This window comes from Aquila chrysaetos, chromosome 7, assembly GCF_900496995.4.
Source record: "Aquila chrysaetos chrysaetos chromosome 7, bAquChr1.4, whole genome shotgun sequence".
NCBI classification, from domain to species: domain Eukaryota; kingdom Metazoa; phylum Chordata; class Aves; order Accipitriformes; family Accipitridae; genus Aquila; species Aquila chrysaetos.
In genome coordinates this window covers 7,690,471-7,709,284 of record NC_044010.1, presented here as the reverse complement: position 1 = coordinate 7,709,284, position 18,814 = coordinate 7,690,471, and the positions used below count along the sequence as shown (strand labels likewise).

Here is an 18,814-nt window from a genome sequence, read left to right as displayed (position 1 = left end):
TTATAAAATAAAAATTCAAACTGTATGGAAGTCAGGTATTTTAAGAGATTAGATTTGTGGGGTTTTTTTTCTTCTGGGACACAAGACTTTCAAGCACCATGCACCTTGTGCGAGTAATAACTGTAAGCACCTAAGTGTAAGTTACTTTTAGTATCTGAAAGTGCATTTTGCTGTCGTGCAGGATGCAAATTTTAGTATGATACTCCAAAGTAAATGCCTTCGTGCTTCTCCCTTAGGGACGCTAGCTGTAAAAAACCCAGTCTTATTGATGAAAAACTTGCTTCCCAGCCCATTACTGGAATGGGTCCATTATCCCTTCCTTCCATATGTCCTTCCTTCTCCACAGCTGTGTCCCAGGAGTGCTTTGGACAAGCAATGCACTCAGGGCAGTACCTCCCTTCTTTTGCTTTTTGGCTGCCTCCATTTCCAATCCACCTTTGCTAAGCATATGCTTTACCTCTAGTAATTCACCAATGTCTGCTAGTGAGACAGCGTTTCAATTGTCATTTTGAAACCCTTCCACCGGCATGAACTGTTGTCGCTTTTATGCATGCTTTTGATTTCCTTTAAGCTCTAAGCATCTTGAGGAAGGCAGTTTAGATCTGATTTTTCAAAGGCTCTAATCTGGTATCATTCCACTTGAAGCCCTGTGGGAGTGGTGGGCAGTCAGTACTTCTGAAAACCATGCTGCTTCCCTTTTGGTTTAGAGCTGTCTGAAAAACTGAAGTTGTTGAACTGAAATACACAGTACTTCAACCGGCTCTGATTTGGGTGTTTATTTACATTTATAATATAATGAAACTAAAAGCAGTCTCACATAGTCTCCTGTGCATTTGCTATGCCATTCGATCACATGCAGAGAAAAAATCACAGTAGTAGCTTCTCTCTCCTCTGAGCACTTGGAAACATAAAGAGAACCCAAACATAAACATATTCCATGTTACGCAAACATACTACCTGAGATACAATTATTTTTCCAAATGCGAAGTGGCACACTTCCAAGTACCTAAATATCTTATAGATTTTAAAGTACATTTTTCAGTTGTTCAACAGTGAAAGTGGGCCGGATATTAACTAGAAGTTGCTATTTGACACCTTCTAATGTAATTCACAAGGTGAGTTGACTAATAGAGTAATCTAGGTAATTTTTGTTATAAGTTGACAATTCAAAAAAAGTTACATGAAGGCTGAAAAGAAGAGAGAGAAGATGTGTTAGAGTGTGAAGTTTGAAAGTACCATGATGTAGATGTAAACATACCTCAGACCTGTCTGGGTTGCACCTTCCAATGGTGCTGAGATTGCTGGGAATTGAGGGTTCTCTTCTAAAGTCTCCCGTTCTGCAGAACATCACATTGCCGCACACCTGCAGCTGTGCAGTTTTGAGGACTTGCAGCCAGTACCCTTACTCCGTGTAGGGCTTGAGGGATCAGTAGGACTAGTTGCCAAATAAGGTGCCATACAACACAAATAAGATCAACAAGCTCTGGCCCTTGCTGCTTAGGTAGATGGTATCTCTCAGGTTTTTTAACTGCAAGATCTGTTGAGCATTGTCAAATGATGGATTTAACTTAAATCCTGTTTTACGAAGTTTGCCAGACTCTTTCTTGTCTTTATAAACCCCATCAGTGATCCACCAAGTCATTTCACCTTTTAGAAAGAATCGGAAGCACAGGAATTCAACAGGGGCTATTGAATTAAACAAATGCAAAGTTCTCAATAAGTAGCCAGAAAATATATTTCTCTAAAAATGACTTCCAACAGTATGTTTTCATAATCAAGTCCCTGACTATGTCATGTCCAACAGACCAGAAATTTCAGACACTGTTGGAGCTAGATGCATCGGGAGAAATGAGGCACTCAAATGCCTTGTTATGTGCCAAAGTCCAGTGTTTACAGATCACCGGTGTTCATGTGGCCTCCACTTAACCCCTTAGCACGGAACCGAACCCAGGTCTCTCACATCCTTGGCTGAGTGCCAAAATTGTTGGACTTCTCAGTAAGACGATGGCTTCTTTTTGGAGGGTATGTGCGGTTGGATTAGGCTTGTCAGAGAAGGTCTCAGCCTGAGGCGAGAGGGAATGCTTGTTTTAGGGATGCCGAGGGAGCTTTTGTATGAGATGGACGCTGAGCAGGTCAGCAATGCCAGGCCTCGGGCGGTTAGGCTCACACCCAGCCCCAGAAGCGTGGGGTCTGTCCCTGGAAATGGAGCCAGAGGCATGTTCAGCTGCTTGTGCGGTACAGCAGGGGTTTTGTGAATGACAGTGAGACCAAGGGATGGACACGGTAGGCATCAACAGTGGAGTGTAGGGATGGTACCTTCTCCTTGTACATTGCAGCCTTGGTGCAGAAGGGTTTCTTACTATTACATTTTGATTTAGGAACATAGAGGAACGAGGTTAATGAGTTTATTCAACACACCTGGTGAAAATATTTTAAGACTACCTTCTCTGGGTAACTATCTTGACTGTTACCAGCTCCTTCAGTTAGAGTCCGCATCAGCATGAATGCAATTTCCATGCATTGTTTCAGTCTGGAAATGAAACAATTTTCATTAATGGAAACCTGGTTCTCAAGCAGAACAATTAGACCCACTTCAGGTTGAAAAAAGATAAAAGCATGCTAATTTGGATGGAGGACTCTTCTTTCAAGGCAGCCAATTGAGTCATCAGCCTGCCACCCACCTGACCGTCTGACAGGTAATTAGGAGATAGTCCTCTTTTTGTGCGGAGTGTGTGCGTAAACCTCCACACGCTGGTGTCGCTGCCCATTGGGACTTCCAGAGGAAAGAGCTAGTCAGTGGCAAAAGAGTGAGGAGAGCACGTTTGTCAGACGGTGCCCAATGAACTGACTTGTTTTTTGATTTAGTTCATTATTTTTGTCTTCTAACAGCTACTGAAGTTTCTGGCAGTAAAGTCATCATGGCAGACCTGGGCTGCAAAAAACCCAGCGACTGTACCGTCTCCAGGCTACTCAGCGTAGTGGAGAGTGAACTCCGGGCTGGGAGAGACAAAGGCGATCCCACTGAGAAACAGCTCCAGGTTGTCTTAGAGGATGCGACGCTCTGGCAGAGATTCAGGGAAGTCACTAATGAGATGATCGTGACCAAGAACGGCAGGTGAGTGATCTGCTCAGCACAGTGGGCTAAGTGTAGGTGATAGCCAGGGGGGTTAAGTGGAATGATAATAACCTGTGCGTGCAGACTTGCAAGAATTGCAATGAGCACTTAACAGTTTATCCCTGCAGCCTTTCAGTCCCCTAAAACCAGCATTACGAACAGAATGGGGTGTCCCTCCTACTTTTTGGTCGCAGCTAAACCATCCCTGCCACCCTTTATTCCTGCTTGCGAAACATGCTGGAGAAAGATATTGACTGACTTAAGGTTGCACAAAAAGGGAACTTTTGCAAGGGAATAGATGGTACCTCTCAAAACCTTTTGAATGGCTTCTTGTACTAATAATCATCAGCCTTTATTAGCAAGTCCTTACCTGTAAACCTCAAATTACTGTACAGAAGCAGATTGGTGGTGTTATCCACAGCTGCAGTTCCTGTCTCTCTGGCCTTGGGTTTTAAAATCTTGTACAAGCAGTCTGTACTGCAATGGGGTACAATAAAACTGTGCCCTATGTGGCATGTATGTGCAGTCCGGATTGTGTGGTCCCACAATAGTATTGCTCCGTAGTTGTTGCTGGTGCCCTTAGAAACAAGTGCGGAATATTGGTTAACGCACACAGTTTTAGAAAGACAAAATATTGTGATGTAAATGGATCACATATCTTACTATTTGGGGAACACAGAAAGGCATAGGAAAAGCGTGCAAAACCTGGCAAGAAGGATACTAATTCTGAATCAGACAGTGGCTTGAAGGAGGCTCTCCACAGAGGTTCTGCTCTGAACTGGGCTGACAGCAGAGTCTAGCCCATAACAGACAGGCAACTACTAGAATAAGATTCCCTGGTACAGTGGTACTGAGGTTTTTATTTAATGTGTACCCTTGCCACCCCTCTGCCACGTGTCTTCCCCACCCCTCCCTCCCCCCCACCCCAACATGCACGCGTTTCTTTTGCAAGACCTCTCAGGAGATCTGCATAGGAGAGAGGAATTAAGAGGTGGAGAAAAAGATTTACTCATATGGTGTGACTCTTATTAATTTTGCAGACTTCGAGTTAGCGGAATTTGAGGACGGTACTATTGTTGACTGTAGCATGACAAGGGACATAGGTGAAAGCAGTTAAAAGGAAAAATCTAGTCTGTTGGCTCAGCAAGGTTATTCTGTTGAGAGAACAGCTGCCTTGCCAAAATATCAGCTCTTGGTGTAATGCTGCCTATTGCCATTCTGATTCCTCCTAATAGCCTATAGGGATAGAAATCTTCTGCTGAGGTTCTCTTTACACCGAGAAGCTGCTTCCGCTTCATTTAAATTGCTTTAAAAACTGCTGGACTTCCACTTAGTGTACGGTAGCTTAAACTGACTCCTTAGCAGGGTAAGTGACCAAAAACGAGGTAAGATAGGTTTGCCTCCAATTAATTAAATTGGTACAAAGAATTGCACCTTACCAACAGGGTTTTTTCAGTTTCTTTCCTCTCAGCTAATGTAACTCATGATTGTACGGTGATACTAGTTCTCTCTAAAATGTCTAGGTGAGTGCATAGATAAAATCTTTTTATGATGATAAGGGAATCTTTCGTTATTTGAATATGCCTGGCTACTTTTTATTTCATTGTGTAAGCTGCCTTGTTTTTCTTTATTCTAACTTATACACTCCTTATCAGCTTGATCCTATTTTTCCTAAAGCCAGTGACAGCTCCAGTAACGTTAGTGGGGGCAGGAATAGTTTTTTTTATGATCAAACTACAGCAATCTCAAAATAAAAAAAAATATAAGTATGTCATGCTGTCATGTTCATAAGTCCTTTTTAAAAAGTCAGTGTAGCATTAGGGACTATGAAAAAGGATCTCTTGGATTTCTGAAAGTGTCTTCCATAACAAACACATCAGCGCACTAAAAAGAAATACAGACAGTGGCCTGCAGCAAAGCTCTCTGAACAACTCCATGCTATTCAAAAGGAGACAAATTTGAGACAGTTTCCTATGAGTGCTGAGTTCTTTTCACGGTCAAGATTCTTCAGTAATTGTCTTCAGAGGGATCCACAATAGAAAAAATATTGATCTAATTCTGCTGCTTCTTAAATCGGTAGAACTAACTCAGTCATTCTTGCTGAAGGGTATACAAATGCTTTTGAAAACTGTGTTCTACTATTAACAAGAAGAGCCAGTCTGAACTTCTGCGTGTGAAAACTAAGACAGTCTGTGTGGACACATTGTTAGCAAAATTCAGAAATTAAACTGAAACCTGATACAGGAGCATCCCAGAGAATGAAAGGCTGATTGATTAGTGATCCTCAAGTGTCAAATTCTAGTATGCACAATTCTATCTGCTGTGATTGAGTTATCTCTAATTGGTACCGAGGGTCCCAAAATGTCATAATTAGATGAATCAACTTCAGTGTTAATACATAGATATGTCTTCATTGCTGTATCGTACTTCGTTATAATAATCACCTGCCACAGCACTATGCCTAAGTACACAGAGAAGATAGATATATTCTGAACAGGGTAGACATCAGTGAAATTAAACCGCATGCTATATCACAAAATACATCCCAATGGGTGCAGCTGATATGGTGGGAATCAGTCTCCTATTTTACTCAGATTTATTGTATGCAGTTGGTATTTCGATATCAAACGCTGTGTTCTCTGATTGAGCAGGTTTTCTCTCTCAGTGTTTATACCATATTAGCTATGCAGTATCCTGAGACTTTGCAATCCACATTATTGCCTGGAGGCAGGCAGGTGCCACTGTTCCCCTTTGCATATGGGGAGAATCCACAGTGGGTCAAGGCAGGCAAACGTGAGTTTGGGAAGAGAAGCTCTTTCCAGGCTTAAATGCTAAAGCAACTTTACTGGTTACTACACATTCAAGTTTGATATCAAACATGTTCCCACTCACGTTCTGTACTGTGGAGTAATTGTAGCAGATCTGCTCTAAATAAATTGAAGAGGCTGAAGTGCTCAGCTATTGCCGTAATGGAGGTCATGTGTGTACCTACCCAATCGTTGAAACAAACATTCTGACTGAGACAAATTTGGAGAAATCATCATTTGCCATGCTAAAAGACAGACAAATGTGATTTTAAGAGTAAAGCCACTTAATCAGCAGAACAAGTGAGGTGGTAAGTTGTCCATCATTAGAATCTGCACAGTCAAGACATGCTGGTCCAAGTGAGGCAGGGATTAACTGTGTGTGAAGCAGGTTAATGTGGGGACGTGCTATAATCTCTGTGGTACAGGAGGCTAGACTTGATGATACTGTATTCTCTTCTGGCATTAGTCTGTAGGTCTTTTGGGGATAAACTCAAGCCTCTCAACTACAAAGGCAGAGAAGTCTGCATTGTGGGCAGAGGAATTAACAACCTGTATGTAACAAATAGTTCTGAGACTTCTAGTGAAATTAAATTTTCATGTGGATGAATTTTCCCCTCCACTTCAATTTCAGCTAAATATCTAAGTGTGTTACATTGAAGACTGACAGTAGGGGATCTAGAGGGTGCAGGGAGCAATGCATCCATACTTTTTATCACATCCCAGTTTGATAGTTGGTGCATCCTGGTCAGAAAGACACATTAAATGTAGCATATAAATCCTTGGCTAAGCTGCTTTTAGTTAGAAAGATCACAGTTCAATATATCTTTCTCAATGTTGCACTGGCCCTACATCAACAAGTATTTACGTTATATGAAAAATCTCAAATTTCTCAAATCCTGTCTTTTCCTGTCAGCAGAAGGTGCTGAATGTATACAGCAAAAACTATATAAAGGTGGCCAGAAAGGTAGGTGGCAAGTGGGATGTCATAGGAGATTGTTAGCAATCTGCAGTTGGTTATCACTGGAGAGTACGGCTAGCAGGGGCTGAGACTTTTGGTGTCCCTTGAGAGAGCCTGGAATTTCAGTTCTCTTCTCCTGTATTTTGGACGTCTTGCACTGCTACTTAACTGAGCCTAGAGAGCTACCTTACCTTAGCCCCATGGCCATGGACCTTGGAAAACTGCTGTGGTTGCCTGGTGTAACCAGTCTCTCTGTACCCATAGAGAAAAGGAGCTTGAAGATTTATTGGCCTGTGCATAAAAATGTGGCATGGCAAAATGGCAGTTGCCAGGAGAGGTCAGTACGGAGGTGTGTGGGGCAGGGAGGCCTCTTACCCATGTAAGAAGAATGGAGGAGGTAATATGTAACAGCTATAATAATCCTCCACAGTAACGATGTGTGTTCCTTGACAAGCTAAGAAACTTAATGAATAGGACACCTTTGTTGGGAGACTCCTCTGTTCTGCTGACCACAAATTTTTCCCAGTTCCTGAAACTGTTGGAGTCCTACTAACTCTATTGCTGCAGACTTTCAGGCACTGAGATGCCGATTCAAAGCTCTGTGGTATGGATTACAAGTACTGGGACAGACAGAAAACTGCTGAAAGTCTAGCTGTGAGGCGCTGCAAATCTCCTTTACAAAAGAAAAAATAATAATTAAAAGGGGATGGAGAAAAGGTGGCATTGGACCTTTAAGCACAAAAGGAGCATTTTCCCAAAACTAAACAAGGGCAGGATTTCAGTTTTAAATGCACGAGATGGTGGGAAGGCTGGATGATAGATGAGCTTAGTAAAGGACAACGTTGCATCTAAGGTGGAACTAAAAGCAGAAGACCAAGCTGATGAGGTCAGGAATGTGGAAGGATAGGACCAAATTACTGGAAGAACTGCCCAGTGCAAGGTCTAATGGCAAGGATTTTAACCAGACGTCTCAAACTGGATGTTTATGTAATAGTAGTGGGACAGTATGTGAATACTTGCACTCAAGAAAGGGAGAAAACACATTTCAGCTAACTACAGACTTTTTAATATATCCCTGTAATAAGAATTCAGGATGTATTTTGAAGCAAAGAGTAAAGAAATATGTGGCAGACAATGGAAAATAAGATAAAAAGGCATTTTAATAAATTTAAGTCATGCCAGACTAACCTGACACAACTCTGATAAAGAAGTATTTTTAGACAAGGAAAATGTAGCAGACTTATTAGGACATTTAGAATAGCACTACCTGGAAACCATTACTCAAGTGGGAGATGTTGGGGATTAACACAAGAACCACAGGAAATGACAGAGGGAAGTGACTGACTTTGCTCACAAAGATGATAGAATATGACCATCCCTTCAAAGGAAGGGAGAAAAACCTTTGTATAGAGTAGCGTGGTCAATAAATCTAACTGGAGTCTGATGAGTACCTGGCTGGGATTATGTCCTGATTGCTGGAGATTGCAGGATGATTTTAGAGGATATATCCAGAGTCAGACCAAGTGGGATTCGGCCACTGGACAGAGTACGGGACTGTGTGTCAGGGGAATCTAAGCACCAAAGTAGTGCACTTTATAATAGGATTCTGCAGTTAATGCAGTGAATCTGTGGTTCCAATCCACCTTCTCAGTCATTTTCAGCTCTGTTCAATCCTGTTCACGCCTTCTTGTCCCACACCTAAGGATGTATTTAGCATGTCCAGATCCCAGGGACTCTGTTGACGCTATACACAGTTCATTATATTTATAACTCTTGGCATGAGCAAGACCTTAGTGCCCTACTTTAGAGATAACACTTTTTTTTCCAAATGATTGAAATAAAATGAAGGATTAACCTTTAAGAGACTTCTTCAGCTAGATGGAGGGAGGGAGGATATTTTTCACATTGACCTAATCTGTGAGCATCTGGTCACAAACATACTGAGGAGAGTCTTTCGCAACCAGTTTCCAGTGGCGTCTCCCTTTTTTGTTTCCCGGCCAGGCGGATGTTCCCTGTTTTAAAGATCAGCGTGTCAGGCTTGGACCCGAACGCCATGTATTCCTTCCTGTTGGACTTCGCCCCGACTGATGGCCACCGCTGGAAGTACGTCAATGGAGAATGGGTGCCGGCTGGGAAACCAGAGCCACCAAACCACAGCTGCGTCTACATCCACCCAGACTCTCCAAACTTCGGCGCCCATTGGATGAAAGCTGCTATTTCCTTCAGCAAAGTCAAACTTACCAACAAGCTCAATGGGAGTGGGCAGGTATGGCCTAATGTTTCCCCATACACCTCTTGGCTTCAATTGCAAGCACCTACCAATCAAGAAATATCAAGGGTGCATTTATATAATTATAGAGGCCCTTACAGGCCTCTTCACCCACAGATGCCAATTATTTGCTGGAGGCCAAATGTAAACAGGAATAAACAGGTCTTAATTGGCGCTTTCAGATTTTAATGGACTTCTTGATGTTAAGAGAGACAGAGTGCTGTGGTTTACTTAATCATCAGGGGGCTTTTCAGAGTTGGTCTTGTGTGCTGGGGATTTTTACATAGGACTTCAGAGAAGGGGGAAAAAATGGTCACGGGTATTAGGTTTTTGTTGTGTTCCCCCATGTTGTTTGGTGTAAGTGGAATGTTGGCAGGAGTCAGATAGCAGAATAAAAGGCTGCTCCTAAATGAAATAATTACTATGTCTGCTTCTGCATCATGATAATTATCAATATTCTATTGAATCAGCTTTGGCCTTTGGAAAGAAACCACATGTACCAGAAATAAGTGACTTTCTCTTTGAACCCCTTAAAAATGCAAACAGGAAAATTAGTTTTGTTTCATATTTTATTTTTGATGATGCATCTAAAGGTAAAATGTTGCACAAGACCTTTTGTTTGCTTGTTTGTTTTGTAAAAAACTCCTACATTGGATGATACTTGTCAGCCCAGAATCAATCTCTTTCGTGTAAATATTATACGTTCTCTATCTGTTATTTCCATTAGGTTTGTGAGGTAACTCCATAAGCCTAGTAGCCTAATTAGGTAGGAAATTATCTCAGTTTTCACAGACTGGAGAACAGAAAGATGACCTGACTTTTCCTAAGTCACACATGGAACCAGCACACAAGATTTATTGTGGAGCATAGAACGGGATCTGATTTGCAAATTCTTGTCCTGCATTCAGGACCTCAGAAAAGTCAAAGGCCTCAGAAAAGTATGCATAGGGGTAAAAAAAGCTACAAGAAACCAACTTGGAGGGTCAAAGAGACCCTAGGGAAAAAACAAAGGAACATGATATGTATATATGGTGGAGAGGAAAAAAGTAGAAAGGAGGGGAGGAAAAGCCATATGAGAAACAAAAGTCTCCAAATAACAAACGACTGAAGCTCCCCTTGTTTTCTTTTGAAATCTTGACAGCAGTGTTGAGGTAAACTATGTCCCCGCTCTGTGCTTCAGCTTCCCCTTCTGTGTTGTTACTAGAAAGTAATAGCTGAACAATAGTGCTTTATGCTAATGGCTGCGTTCTTCCATGTATATATATAGGTATGCACACAGCATTTTCCAAAGTACAGATTTTTCTTGCAGTAGATAGAATTAAGCAATGTAATAGACTTCCTGAGGAAGGTGTATTGTGGAATGAATGCTATTCACAGCTTTTAATGCTAGGTTAGAGACATCTGCCAAGGCTTGTTTAGATACACTTCATCTTGCCCAGAAAGATGACTAGGTGACTGCCTCAGCTCCCTCCTGGCCCTGATTTCTCTGATGGTGATTCTAAGTCTTTCAGATAGTAGAAGCAGGACAGGGATTGCCCCTTAACCGTTTCAACAGCCTCTAGTGCAGTGGAAGCCCAATGGTTTGAAGGCCATAGCTGCTAACATAAATATTCACTAATGCTGCTGTACTGAAAGCTTTAAATCCAAGTCCAGCGAAGGCTCTTTCTGTTCAGCCCTGTAGTTCATCAGAAGGGAGGAAGGCACCTGCCCTTCTGCTCTCAGTAATCACTGACTGGGGAGGTTTAGCAGGGACATCTGGTCTATTAAAGAGCCAGAGCAAAGAGCAGCTGTGGGGTATCAGAATGGCGTTGGGGTCTGTCTCTGTTTTGTTTTCTGCAGATAATGCTGAACTCTCTGCATAAATATGAGCCTCAAGTACACATAGTTCGTGTAGGAGGCCCCCACCGAATGGTGATGAACTGCTCCTTCCCTGAGACACAGTTCATAGCTGTGACTGCCTATCAAAATGAAGAGGTAGGTGGATGCCACACTGTGCTCTTGGTCACCATTGATGAGATACATTAAAAGCTTATTAATTATAAGGTCAGCATGGACAGACTGGTCTTTTTCTTGTTTCCCCACTGGTCCCATGCAGTATAATGCTCCATTCAGTCTAATACTCTGTCTTGTCTCTGCAGTAGAACATTGTCTAATCTAGTGTCTGGCTGCAGTACTAAGCCAGGTTTAGCTTAATATCCTGCCACGGCTATTCCAGACTGGTCCATCTGTCCTGGCATCCCAATCCCTTACTGGAAAAAAACCCTACAGTCAAGTCCAATATCTTCCTCCAGCAATGACTGATAGTTATAATGATAACCCTATCTCTGCCCACTCCTTATAATACATACAATTGCAGAACATTGCAGCATTCCATGGGAAAATTTCTACCCAACCTCAAAACTGTAATTGAGGGATGCTTTGGACTGTGACAATTGCTAACTCGTGTGCCACATTCCTTAGCTAGTGTTGCTACAGATTTGATTCATACTTGGTAGGAATTCAATGTTTAAACTCTCTTGAGAGGGTCCACTATCCCACAGGATTTGCCAGACTGGACCATGCCATTATGCTGCCCTGACTGGTGTTCTGCCTGTGGCACTGATCAGCACGCAGCACTCTGCAACGAGCAAAGCTCTCTCCTAACCAGCCCTGGAAAACATCATGTGTGGGGATATATTTTGTCAGGCTAACCAAGGCAGTTCCACTTAGATTATTCTGGAAGATGTTTTGTCAAGTTTCTATTCCAAATTGCCTTCACTAACATGCCTTGTTTTCTGTAAACTCAAGATAACAGCTCTCAAAATCAAGTATAATCCCTTTGCCAAAGCCTTCCTGGATGCAAAAGAAAGGTGAGTTCATCTTTTTTTGCTCCAGTAGCATTTTTCTGCTGATACGGTTAAAACTGCGGCATCACAATGTGAAAGATAAATTATATAACTTAAACTTGTTTCTGCTGCCTTAAATCCAGAGTCACTCCATGGATATTAGTGGGGAGACTCTCTATATAATTACTACAATAGGGTCTGAAGTGAGTGAATATCCTCTTGCGGATCCTAGGACTTAGCACTGTCTACACAGGAAGCCTGAAATGCGATGGTGTGAACTTCCCCAGTAATGTTCTATACTGCGTGCGTTCACTATGTTGTACTTACACTCCAATGAATCCCATAATTTGATAGTTAACTGCGGGTGTCAAAAAGCTTAACTAAAGTGAAACTGCACTGCAAATGTAACGTAACTACGCTGCTACTATTTAATCTGTGTGATAACGTGTGATGTTTTTATTGTAAGTAACCTGTAGGTGCTAACTATATAAGATGTTAGAGGTGCTTCCATCAGAAATGAATTGTGGTTTGTCTTTCAAAGTTTTATTTGCATCATCCGTGCTAATGCAGTGGGGCATCCAAATGATGCATTTCAGTCCATTATTGCTAACAAATTTTGTTTGGACCTCGTATGTCTTCTGACATGTGAAGTGTCCCACGTGCCTGCAGGAGAATCTGAATTTCTTTCCGTTCATCTCGCCACTTAAGCTGCTGTGTCTCAGCATCAGGGTTTCCAGCTGCAGAGGGGGAATGTTGCCTTTCGCTTGCCGGGCTGAGCAGGAGGCAGAGCCCTGCCTTGGTCTGGGCGGGAGGCCAGGCTGAGGCTGTTGATGCTAGCAGGAACAGTGCCCACAGGTAGATTTAGAATTCCAGGTTCAGCCCCCAAATTTGGCACAAACTTAGGAACATTTTTATGTACACCATGAAACCTAAGTTCCTGCTTCCTTTATGGCAGACTGCAGAAAAGTCCACTGCTGCCTAGCAAGTGGTTAAAGAAGATGGATTTCCCTTCTTTTTAACTTACTTTTCTTTTAGTGAGTAGTTCTGGTTTTAACTTTCTTTTGGAATTTCTCAATGAGAAGTTTTACCACTAAGTATTCTGCTTTTCAGAAACCATCCCAAGGATGCTCCAGAAACAGCCTCTGAAGGTCAACATATGACATATTCTCACTGTAAGGTTTTTATTTGTGTCAGCTGGAAGTTTTGTGTGGTATGATAGGTGCTGGGAACCTGGGACTTGCTTAACTGAATCATACCAGTCATTCACTGAGTCCTGAATTGTGTTCATTGAAAAGGACCCTTTAAAAAAAAAAAAAGGCGACTGAAGAAACCCCACAGCAGGAAATAATACGACAGTTTCTGCAGAGGGATCGTTTTCCTTATGATGCAGTTTTTCAAAATTAAAAGTAATCTAGAATCAAGATGATGGATGACATTTTTAGGGCTTCTCCCCCCTCCCCCCCTTTTTGTATTTGTAACTGTGAATATTTTTGTCACCTATAAAATTACCTTTCATTGGTGAACAGGTAGAAAAAATGGGGGGAGCAGAGGTTGTGGTTTTTTTTAATGATAGTTTTTCTTTCATTTGTTCTTTGAAGTTTGTGACATTTTCTGTTAGTTGTTTCAGGTCTTGTTTTCAGGGTTGGTGGTTGTGGGGTTTTGGGGAAGGTGGGTTTTTGGGGGGCTTTTTTTGGTTGTCAGTTGTTCCATGAACCTGTATGTTGGAATCTGCTTGGTGTTTCTGAAGCACAGCTGATTCTGCAAGAAGGCTGGTTACTTTATTGTATTGCAGTGTTTTAGTGCAATAATAGTTTTCTTCTCTCTTTCCCCTCAAAGTGGGTGGCTGGTTGATTTCCAACCCAGATACAATGTGTGCATCGGGAAGCTCTAATTATCAGTACACTGGACCTTTGTCTCTGTCAGCTCCACACACTCCCCACAGCTGCGAGCGATATTCAGCACTGCGAGGGCATCGGGCTGCTCCGTACCCACCTTCCTACACGCAGAGAAATCATTCACCTACAGGTACAACTGTAATGCTGCTTTGCTTCCAGGGAACAGACACTCTCTGCCTGACTGACCCTTGCTTTAGGTTAGCATAAGCATTAAAACAAGCAAGAGCAGAGGCTAGGAAATAGCGTGATGAGTCTCTGTAACAATCTGCACTGAACCCTGCATGCACAGAGTGTTTAAGGCAGCTAAACAAGTTACAAAGAGCTAGGTGCACTGTAACTGTTAATTATAAATGAGAGTGCATGATCTTGCTTAAAGTACAGCTCCCAATTATACAAAAAGAGCATTGCAAGCCTTCTTTCAATGTCATGCTATGAAGCAGTTGCACTCTCAAGTCAAAGCAGCCCTTAGGAACATGGTAGGAGCTGACTTCAGATGAGGGCGTTTGGTATTGCCAGAATGTCTTTTGAGTCTCTTTCACTCTCTAGATCTGGGTGCAGACTTTCAGAAATTCACTCTACTTTGATTAGAGGAAATTAGCCAGAAACAAGACTAAGAATAAAGTAATCTGCTTGCTAATTAGAATTTAGCAAGGAATCTTCTTTAATGGAAATATTCAAGCACAAGTTATAAGGAAATCTGTATTAAAACATTGCCAGTCATATGGCAACTATCATTAATGAAAAGACTATCAGTCAGACTTGCAAAAATGTATATCCTATGTCTATCATGCTGTACCTTCTCATATATCACACCTTGCTACTCTTTTAATAAACATGTGAATTTTGTCCTTTAACCTATGGTTAGAAACCTCACGATCAGATTGCCTCCTCAGGTCTACCCATGTTCTGTTGCCTTAAGACAATGTCTCTGCAATAGTCACTGAGGATTTGTTTGTTGCTTTTTTTTTCTTTCTTTTTTTTCCCTAAAGTTAATTTGTTGGAGAGCTCCAGCAATAACCTTCAGGTATTCTCAGGACATGACAGCTGGACTTTGCCATCCTCTCCACATGCTAATTTGCTCTCAGTGCCACACACAAAGGGAGCTGCCAGCCCTGGCCCCAGGTAAGGTTGCTGGAAAACTGCTGGTATTAGCAGCAGTGAGGCTTGTAGGACTGCCCTGGTGATTCACACTTTGTTCCAAGCTTTAATCGCCGTTGAGGATTTGAAACATATCTTAAGTGCCCAACTTGAGATTCCTGGACAGATCTTTCCAACAAGCTAATTATCTCCTGCTCTGAAATCAATGGGAGCTTCGTTTTTCCCCAGCACTGCTGAAAACCAGGATCTTGGAAGAGCCACAGAGAACTCTGGTATCTACAATCTGTGACCGTTTTAAAGCCAAATTATTTTTCTCTATATATTCCTCACTATTCTCCTGCATGAAATGAGGATCCTACTCCCATGCAGGGATGTAACAATCTAATTCATGCTCTGTTACAAAAATATTGTTAATAGGGTAGTAAACAGTTCTAGGAATGGCTGGAATTTAGACCTAGAGGGTCAATTAATTATCAAGTATTTCCCCTTCTTTTCACAAAACAAATCCACACATTTCTTGTCTAATTGACGTGCCAGTAAGATCAGCTGCAATTCTTTAAAATTCATAAGCATCCACAAAAAAGATCTTTAAATCTTAACCTCACGTGTATTTGTACATTTCTCTCCATGCCTCTCTCCAACATCACGAGGTCTGATGGTCACTGGTGGTTTTTCACGTAAGATCTGCAAAGCTGATCTAGTTTAGTAGCTTAATTCGGATAGCAGATAACACACTTGACTTTACTGTGGTAAACCTTGTGCAGGGGAAAATGCTTTGAAATAAGTCATTCAATTTGTACTGCTTTTTTTCTAGCCACTACCCTTGCCTGTGGACAGTGAGCAACAGTTCTGTCAATGTTGCCAACGCAGGAAGCGAGGTGAACAGCAGCCCTTCAAGCATGTTTCTAAGGGGTAATGTCCCCTTACCCGCTGCATCATCAGTCCAAATCCCTCTGCAGGGAATGGTGTCTGGCAGCATGGAAACGCAAGGGGAAACTGCTCCAGCCAGACTAGCTGACTCTGCGTGGACATCCTCACACTCCTTTTAATGGACAGGCAGCTCATGAGGGAAGCTCAGCCAAACAAGACTGACACAAATGGCAAACGATCTCCTAGAATTGCAGCTCAGAGCAGGGATGTGTATGCAGAAAACTGCCTTCATCAAACACCACTTTCCACTTTCCACTCTTGTGTGCCAGAGAATCCAAAATGCATAATGCAAAGGCAGAAAATGTTATGGGAGCCGGCTTATTACTGTAACCTTTATGCGTCGTTCAGCATGATGTCCAGAAGGAATCTTTATAGTTAGTTTTGCTTCTATATCACATAAAAACTGGTCAGAGACATGGGACTGAGTGAAGCAGACATGGCAGCTGGATATTCGCATGCCATTTTAAAAGTCCTTTCTGTAACTAATGGCCAAGTCCAGGGGAAATTGTGAGCAAGTTCGCGACTGGTAATTTGAAGGGACAGTGCTGCTTTAAAAACTTTCTCTGTGACATGAAGGTTTTCACAATACCTGAAACTAAACCCTTCAGAGGATGAAATTAGTCTGACACCCTAACGCCACCTGCATACACCTGTACTCTCCGTCCCCTTCCCTTCTCCAGCTCCTGTTTGCTGTTTGTGTGCTATAGGGATAATGGACACACTCAAGCTGAGAAAGTGGCTGCATTGTAGCAGCAGGGTGCAGGGCATCTAGTTAGCATTTATAGTCTGATGTGACAGTCTTTGAAATGAAAAGTTGCAATGTTTTCTATATGTGCTATTTTTGAAAGGGTGGAGGGAAAAGAATTATAGAAAAAAGATTCAGCTTGCATTTCCACTTTGCTTCTGGTATAGAGTACAAATAAAATATGAATAAATGGTGTATTATCTCCTTAGTGCCTTTCCAAGGTGTAAACACACATACAGTCTTTTTCGCCTAACAGCCTCTGAGCAAGTCAAAGCAGCTTTGCCAGAAGCAAGTTGACAGGAATTTTCTATTCCTTGGCCAGCGACTGGCTGTATGCTCTTGGGCATGGTAGTTCATGTCTTTGTATCTCTTTCCCCTCTCACCTTTTGTCTGTTTCAGCTTCCTTTTTCAGGCTACAGCTTTTCCTATCCTGTGTGAGTGTACAACACCTAGAACAGTAGAGGCCTGATCCTGTCTGGGATTTCTAACCACTAGTGTGATGCAGATAATAGCAGTCATCCTCCAATCTTCCTTGTTCTCGCATTCACCTCCTCAGGCAAGCCCTATCAACTTCTCAGAGAAGAGTGCTGCCATTTGATCTCTTGTAGGGGTAAAGAAAAAATTGCAAGCTAACTCAGGTAGATATGTCTGTAGAATGAAACGCCCAGCAGCAATTCAGTTCTGTTTACAGTCACGAGCATTGACAGGGGCTAGATAGATAGCCCTCGAAGAGGAAATCCTCAGCATAGGTATAGAAGAAGATTCTCCAAAGCTCCTTGCAAGCTGGTGTCTCTACAGAGGTGGTTTTTCTTCTGCCAGATATGGCAACATTCTCTTTGTGAATACTCATTTACTACAGACAGGCTCTGGGAGCAGCATTTTTTGGGGGGTAGACATTAGGGGCAGCAGCAAGGAGAACATTTTCATTCAGGCCATCAAATTTGCATCTGTCTGGTGAACTCAGCAAGCTCCTGTTTCATATTCTATTATCTTAGCCCTGAACCATTCCTTCAAGGTGCTCTCAGTGTTATGCATTTTCATGACTTCCCCATCTGGCCTTTTAGATTTGCTGCAGGCAAGACAGCATGCCAGGATGTACTCAGTAACACTGTTCGTTTTACTGACTTGTGCTGCTATCCCCTAAAAGCAAAGTCATGAAGTTGCTTTGGATGTGCATTTTTATTAATGGTCAAACAGGAGCTAACAGCGCAAAAAGCTCTGTGGCCTGCTCTCAGTCTAATCCTTATCAGTTCTGACTGTAAATCTGCCTTTCCACATTCTGTCAAAAGCTTGGTGATGAGTTTCTCAATGTTATGTTTCTCTACCTTGCAGCCAGAAATATAAGTAGGTGTTTCTCTCAAAACCAGCTCTGCTTTACAGATGAGGTTTATTAACTAACTTATGCTACCCTCTTCTGGCTGTTCAGCTCCCCACATACACACCACACGCTTGAGTCTGTATAAGACGGCTATAGATGGTAAAAAAAAAAAAAAAAAAAAAAAAAAAAAGGCAAGTGGTGACTTCTCTATGTTCCAGGACTTGCTATGCTTTCTTCACAGTTAACAAGCTGGATAATATCTTAGTTTTCCCATATACTGCATTACAGTAACAGAATAATGATTATCAGGTGTTACACAAACTGTGTTTTTATTTCACAAATAAACAATCTAGGAGAAAATCCAATTAGCTTTCCTGATAGTCCCATAGGATTGAAAAGATAAAAAAGGGTCAAAATGAATAGGCAGAGTAATTTTTCTTTCTTATCACTGTACAAGCAGCCATGACTCATGTCACAGGAGGCAAAAAGTTCTGAGATCTCAGAAACAAGCGAAGTTTTCGTCATTGCAGACAACTTGATTTAGCCAAAGCCTGAGAAATGACATGGAGGGATAAGAATACCCCAGGCTTGCTCACTACCTTGACATTTTGCTACTTTGGTAAAGGCTTTGAGAATTGGTGTCTGGCTTGGACCAATTACTTCTAAGGAGCAGTGGGAGCACTGGAGAAAGCTTTTGCCACTCATTCACAAGAAAAGCTGCTGGTTTAACTTTGCAGATCTCCTTTCCCAGTGCAGTGGGGTTCCCCACAGCGCAGTAACAGGCTGGGATGCACCAGGATGGCTGCACCATTGTCCCGTGGGAGGCAGATTCCCTTAAACTGTATGTAAACTGT

At 42.1% G+C, this 18,814-nt stretch overlaps 1 protein-coding gene across 6 annotated transcripts; it reads left to right on the top strand.

The window, feature by feature from the left end:
- Positions 1-76: 76 nt before the first annotated feature.
- Positions 77-16,835, top strand: TBX19 (T-box transcription factor 19). Of its 6 annotated transcripts, none has more exons than XM_041124748.1 (11): positions 79-136; positions 2,530-2,696; positions 2,890-3,115; positions 8,882-9,146; positions 10,989-11,123; positions 11,937-11,998; positions 13,085-13,146; positions 13,811-13,999; positions 14,859-14,991; positions 15,196-15,252; positions 15,782-16,835. In XM_041124748.1, exons 3-11 carry the CDS (start codon positions 2,919-2,921, stop codon positions 16,014-16,016), a joined length of 1,335 nt encoding a protein of 444 aa, XP_040980682.1. In that variant the 5' UTR covers positions 79-136; positions 2,530-2,696; positions 2,890-2,918; the 3' UTR covers positions 16,017-16,835. The 6 variants fall into 6 exon arrangements, with proteins under 6 accessions (XP_040980681.1, XP_040980682.1, XP_040980680.1 ...); XM_041124746.1 differs by having other exon boundaries at positions 2,379-2,696; XM_041124750.1 differs by having other exon boundaries at positions 2,379-2,696; positions 15,196-15,239; positions 15,782-15,896.
- Positions 16,836-18,814: the final 1,979 nt, after the last annotated feature.

Excerpts from the sequence above, each read along its gene's own strand:
- TBX19 (XM_041124747.1), top strand. The coding sequence starts at position 2,919 with ATGGCAGACCTGGGCTGCAAAAAACCCAGCGACTGTACCGTCTCCAGG. Across the intron at positions 11,124-11,936 it reads CTGCCTATCAAAATGAAGAG|ATAACAGCTCTCAAAATCAA; the intron begins GTAGGTGGATGC and ends TGTAAACTCAAG. Across the intron at positions 13,147-13,810 it reads ACATATGACATATTCTCACT|TGGGTGGCTGGTTGATTTCC; the intron begins GTAAGGTTTTTA and ends TTCCCCTCAAAG.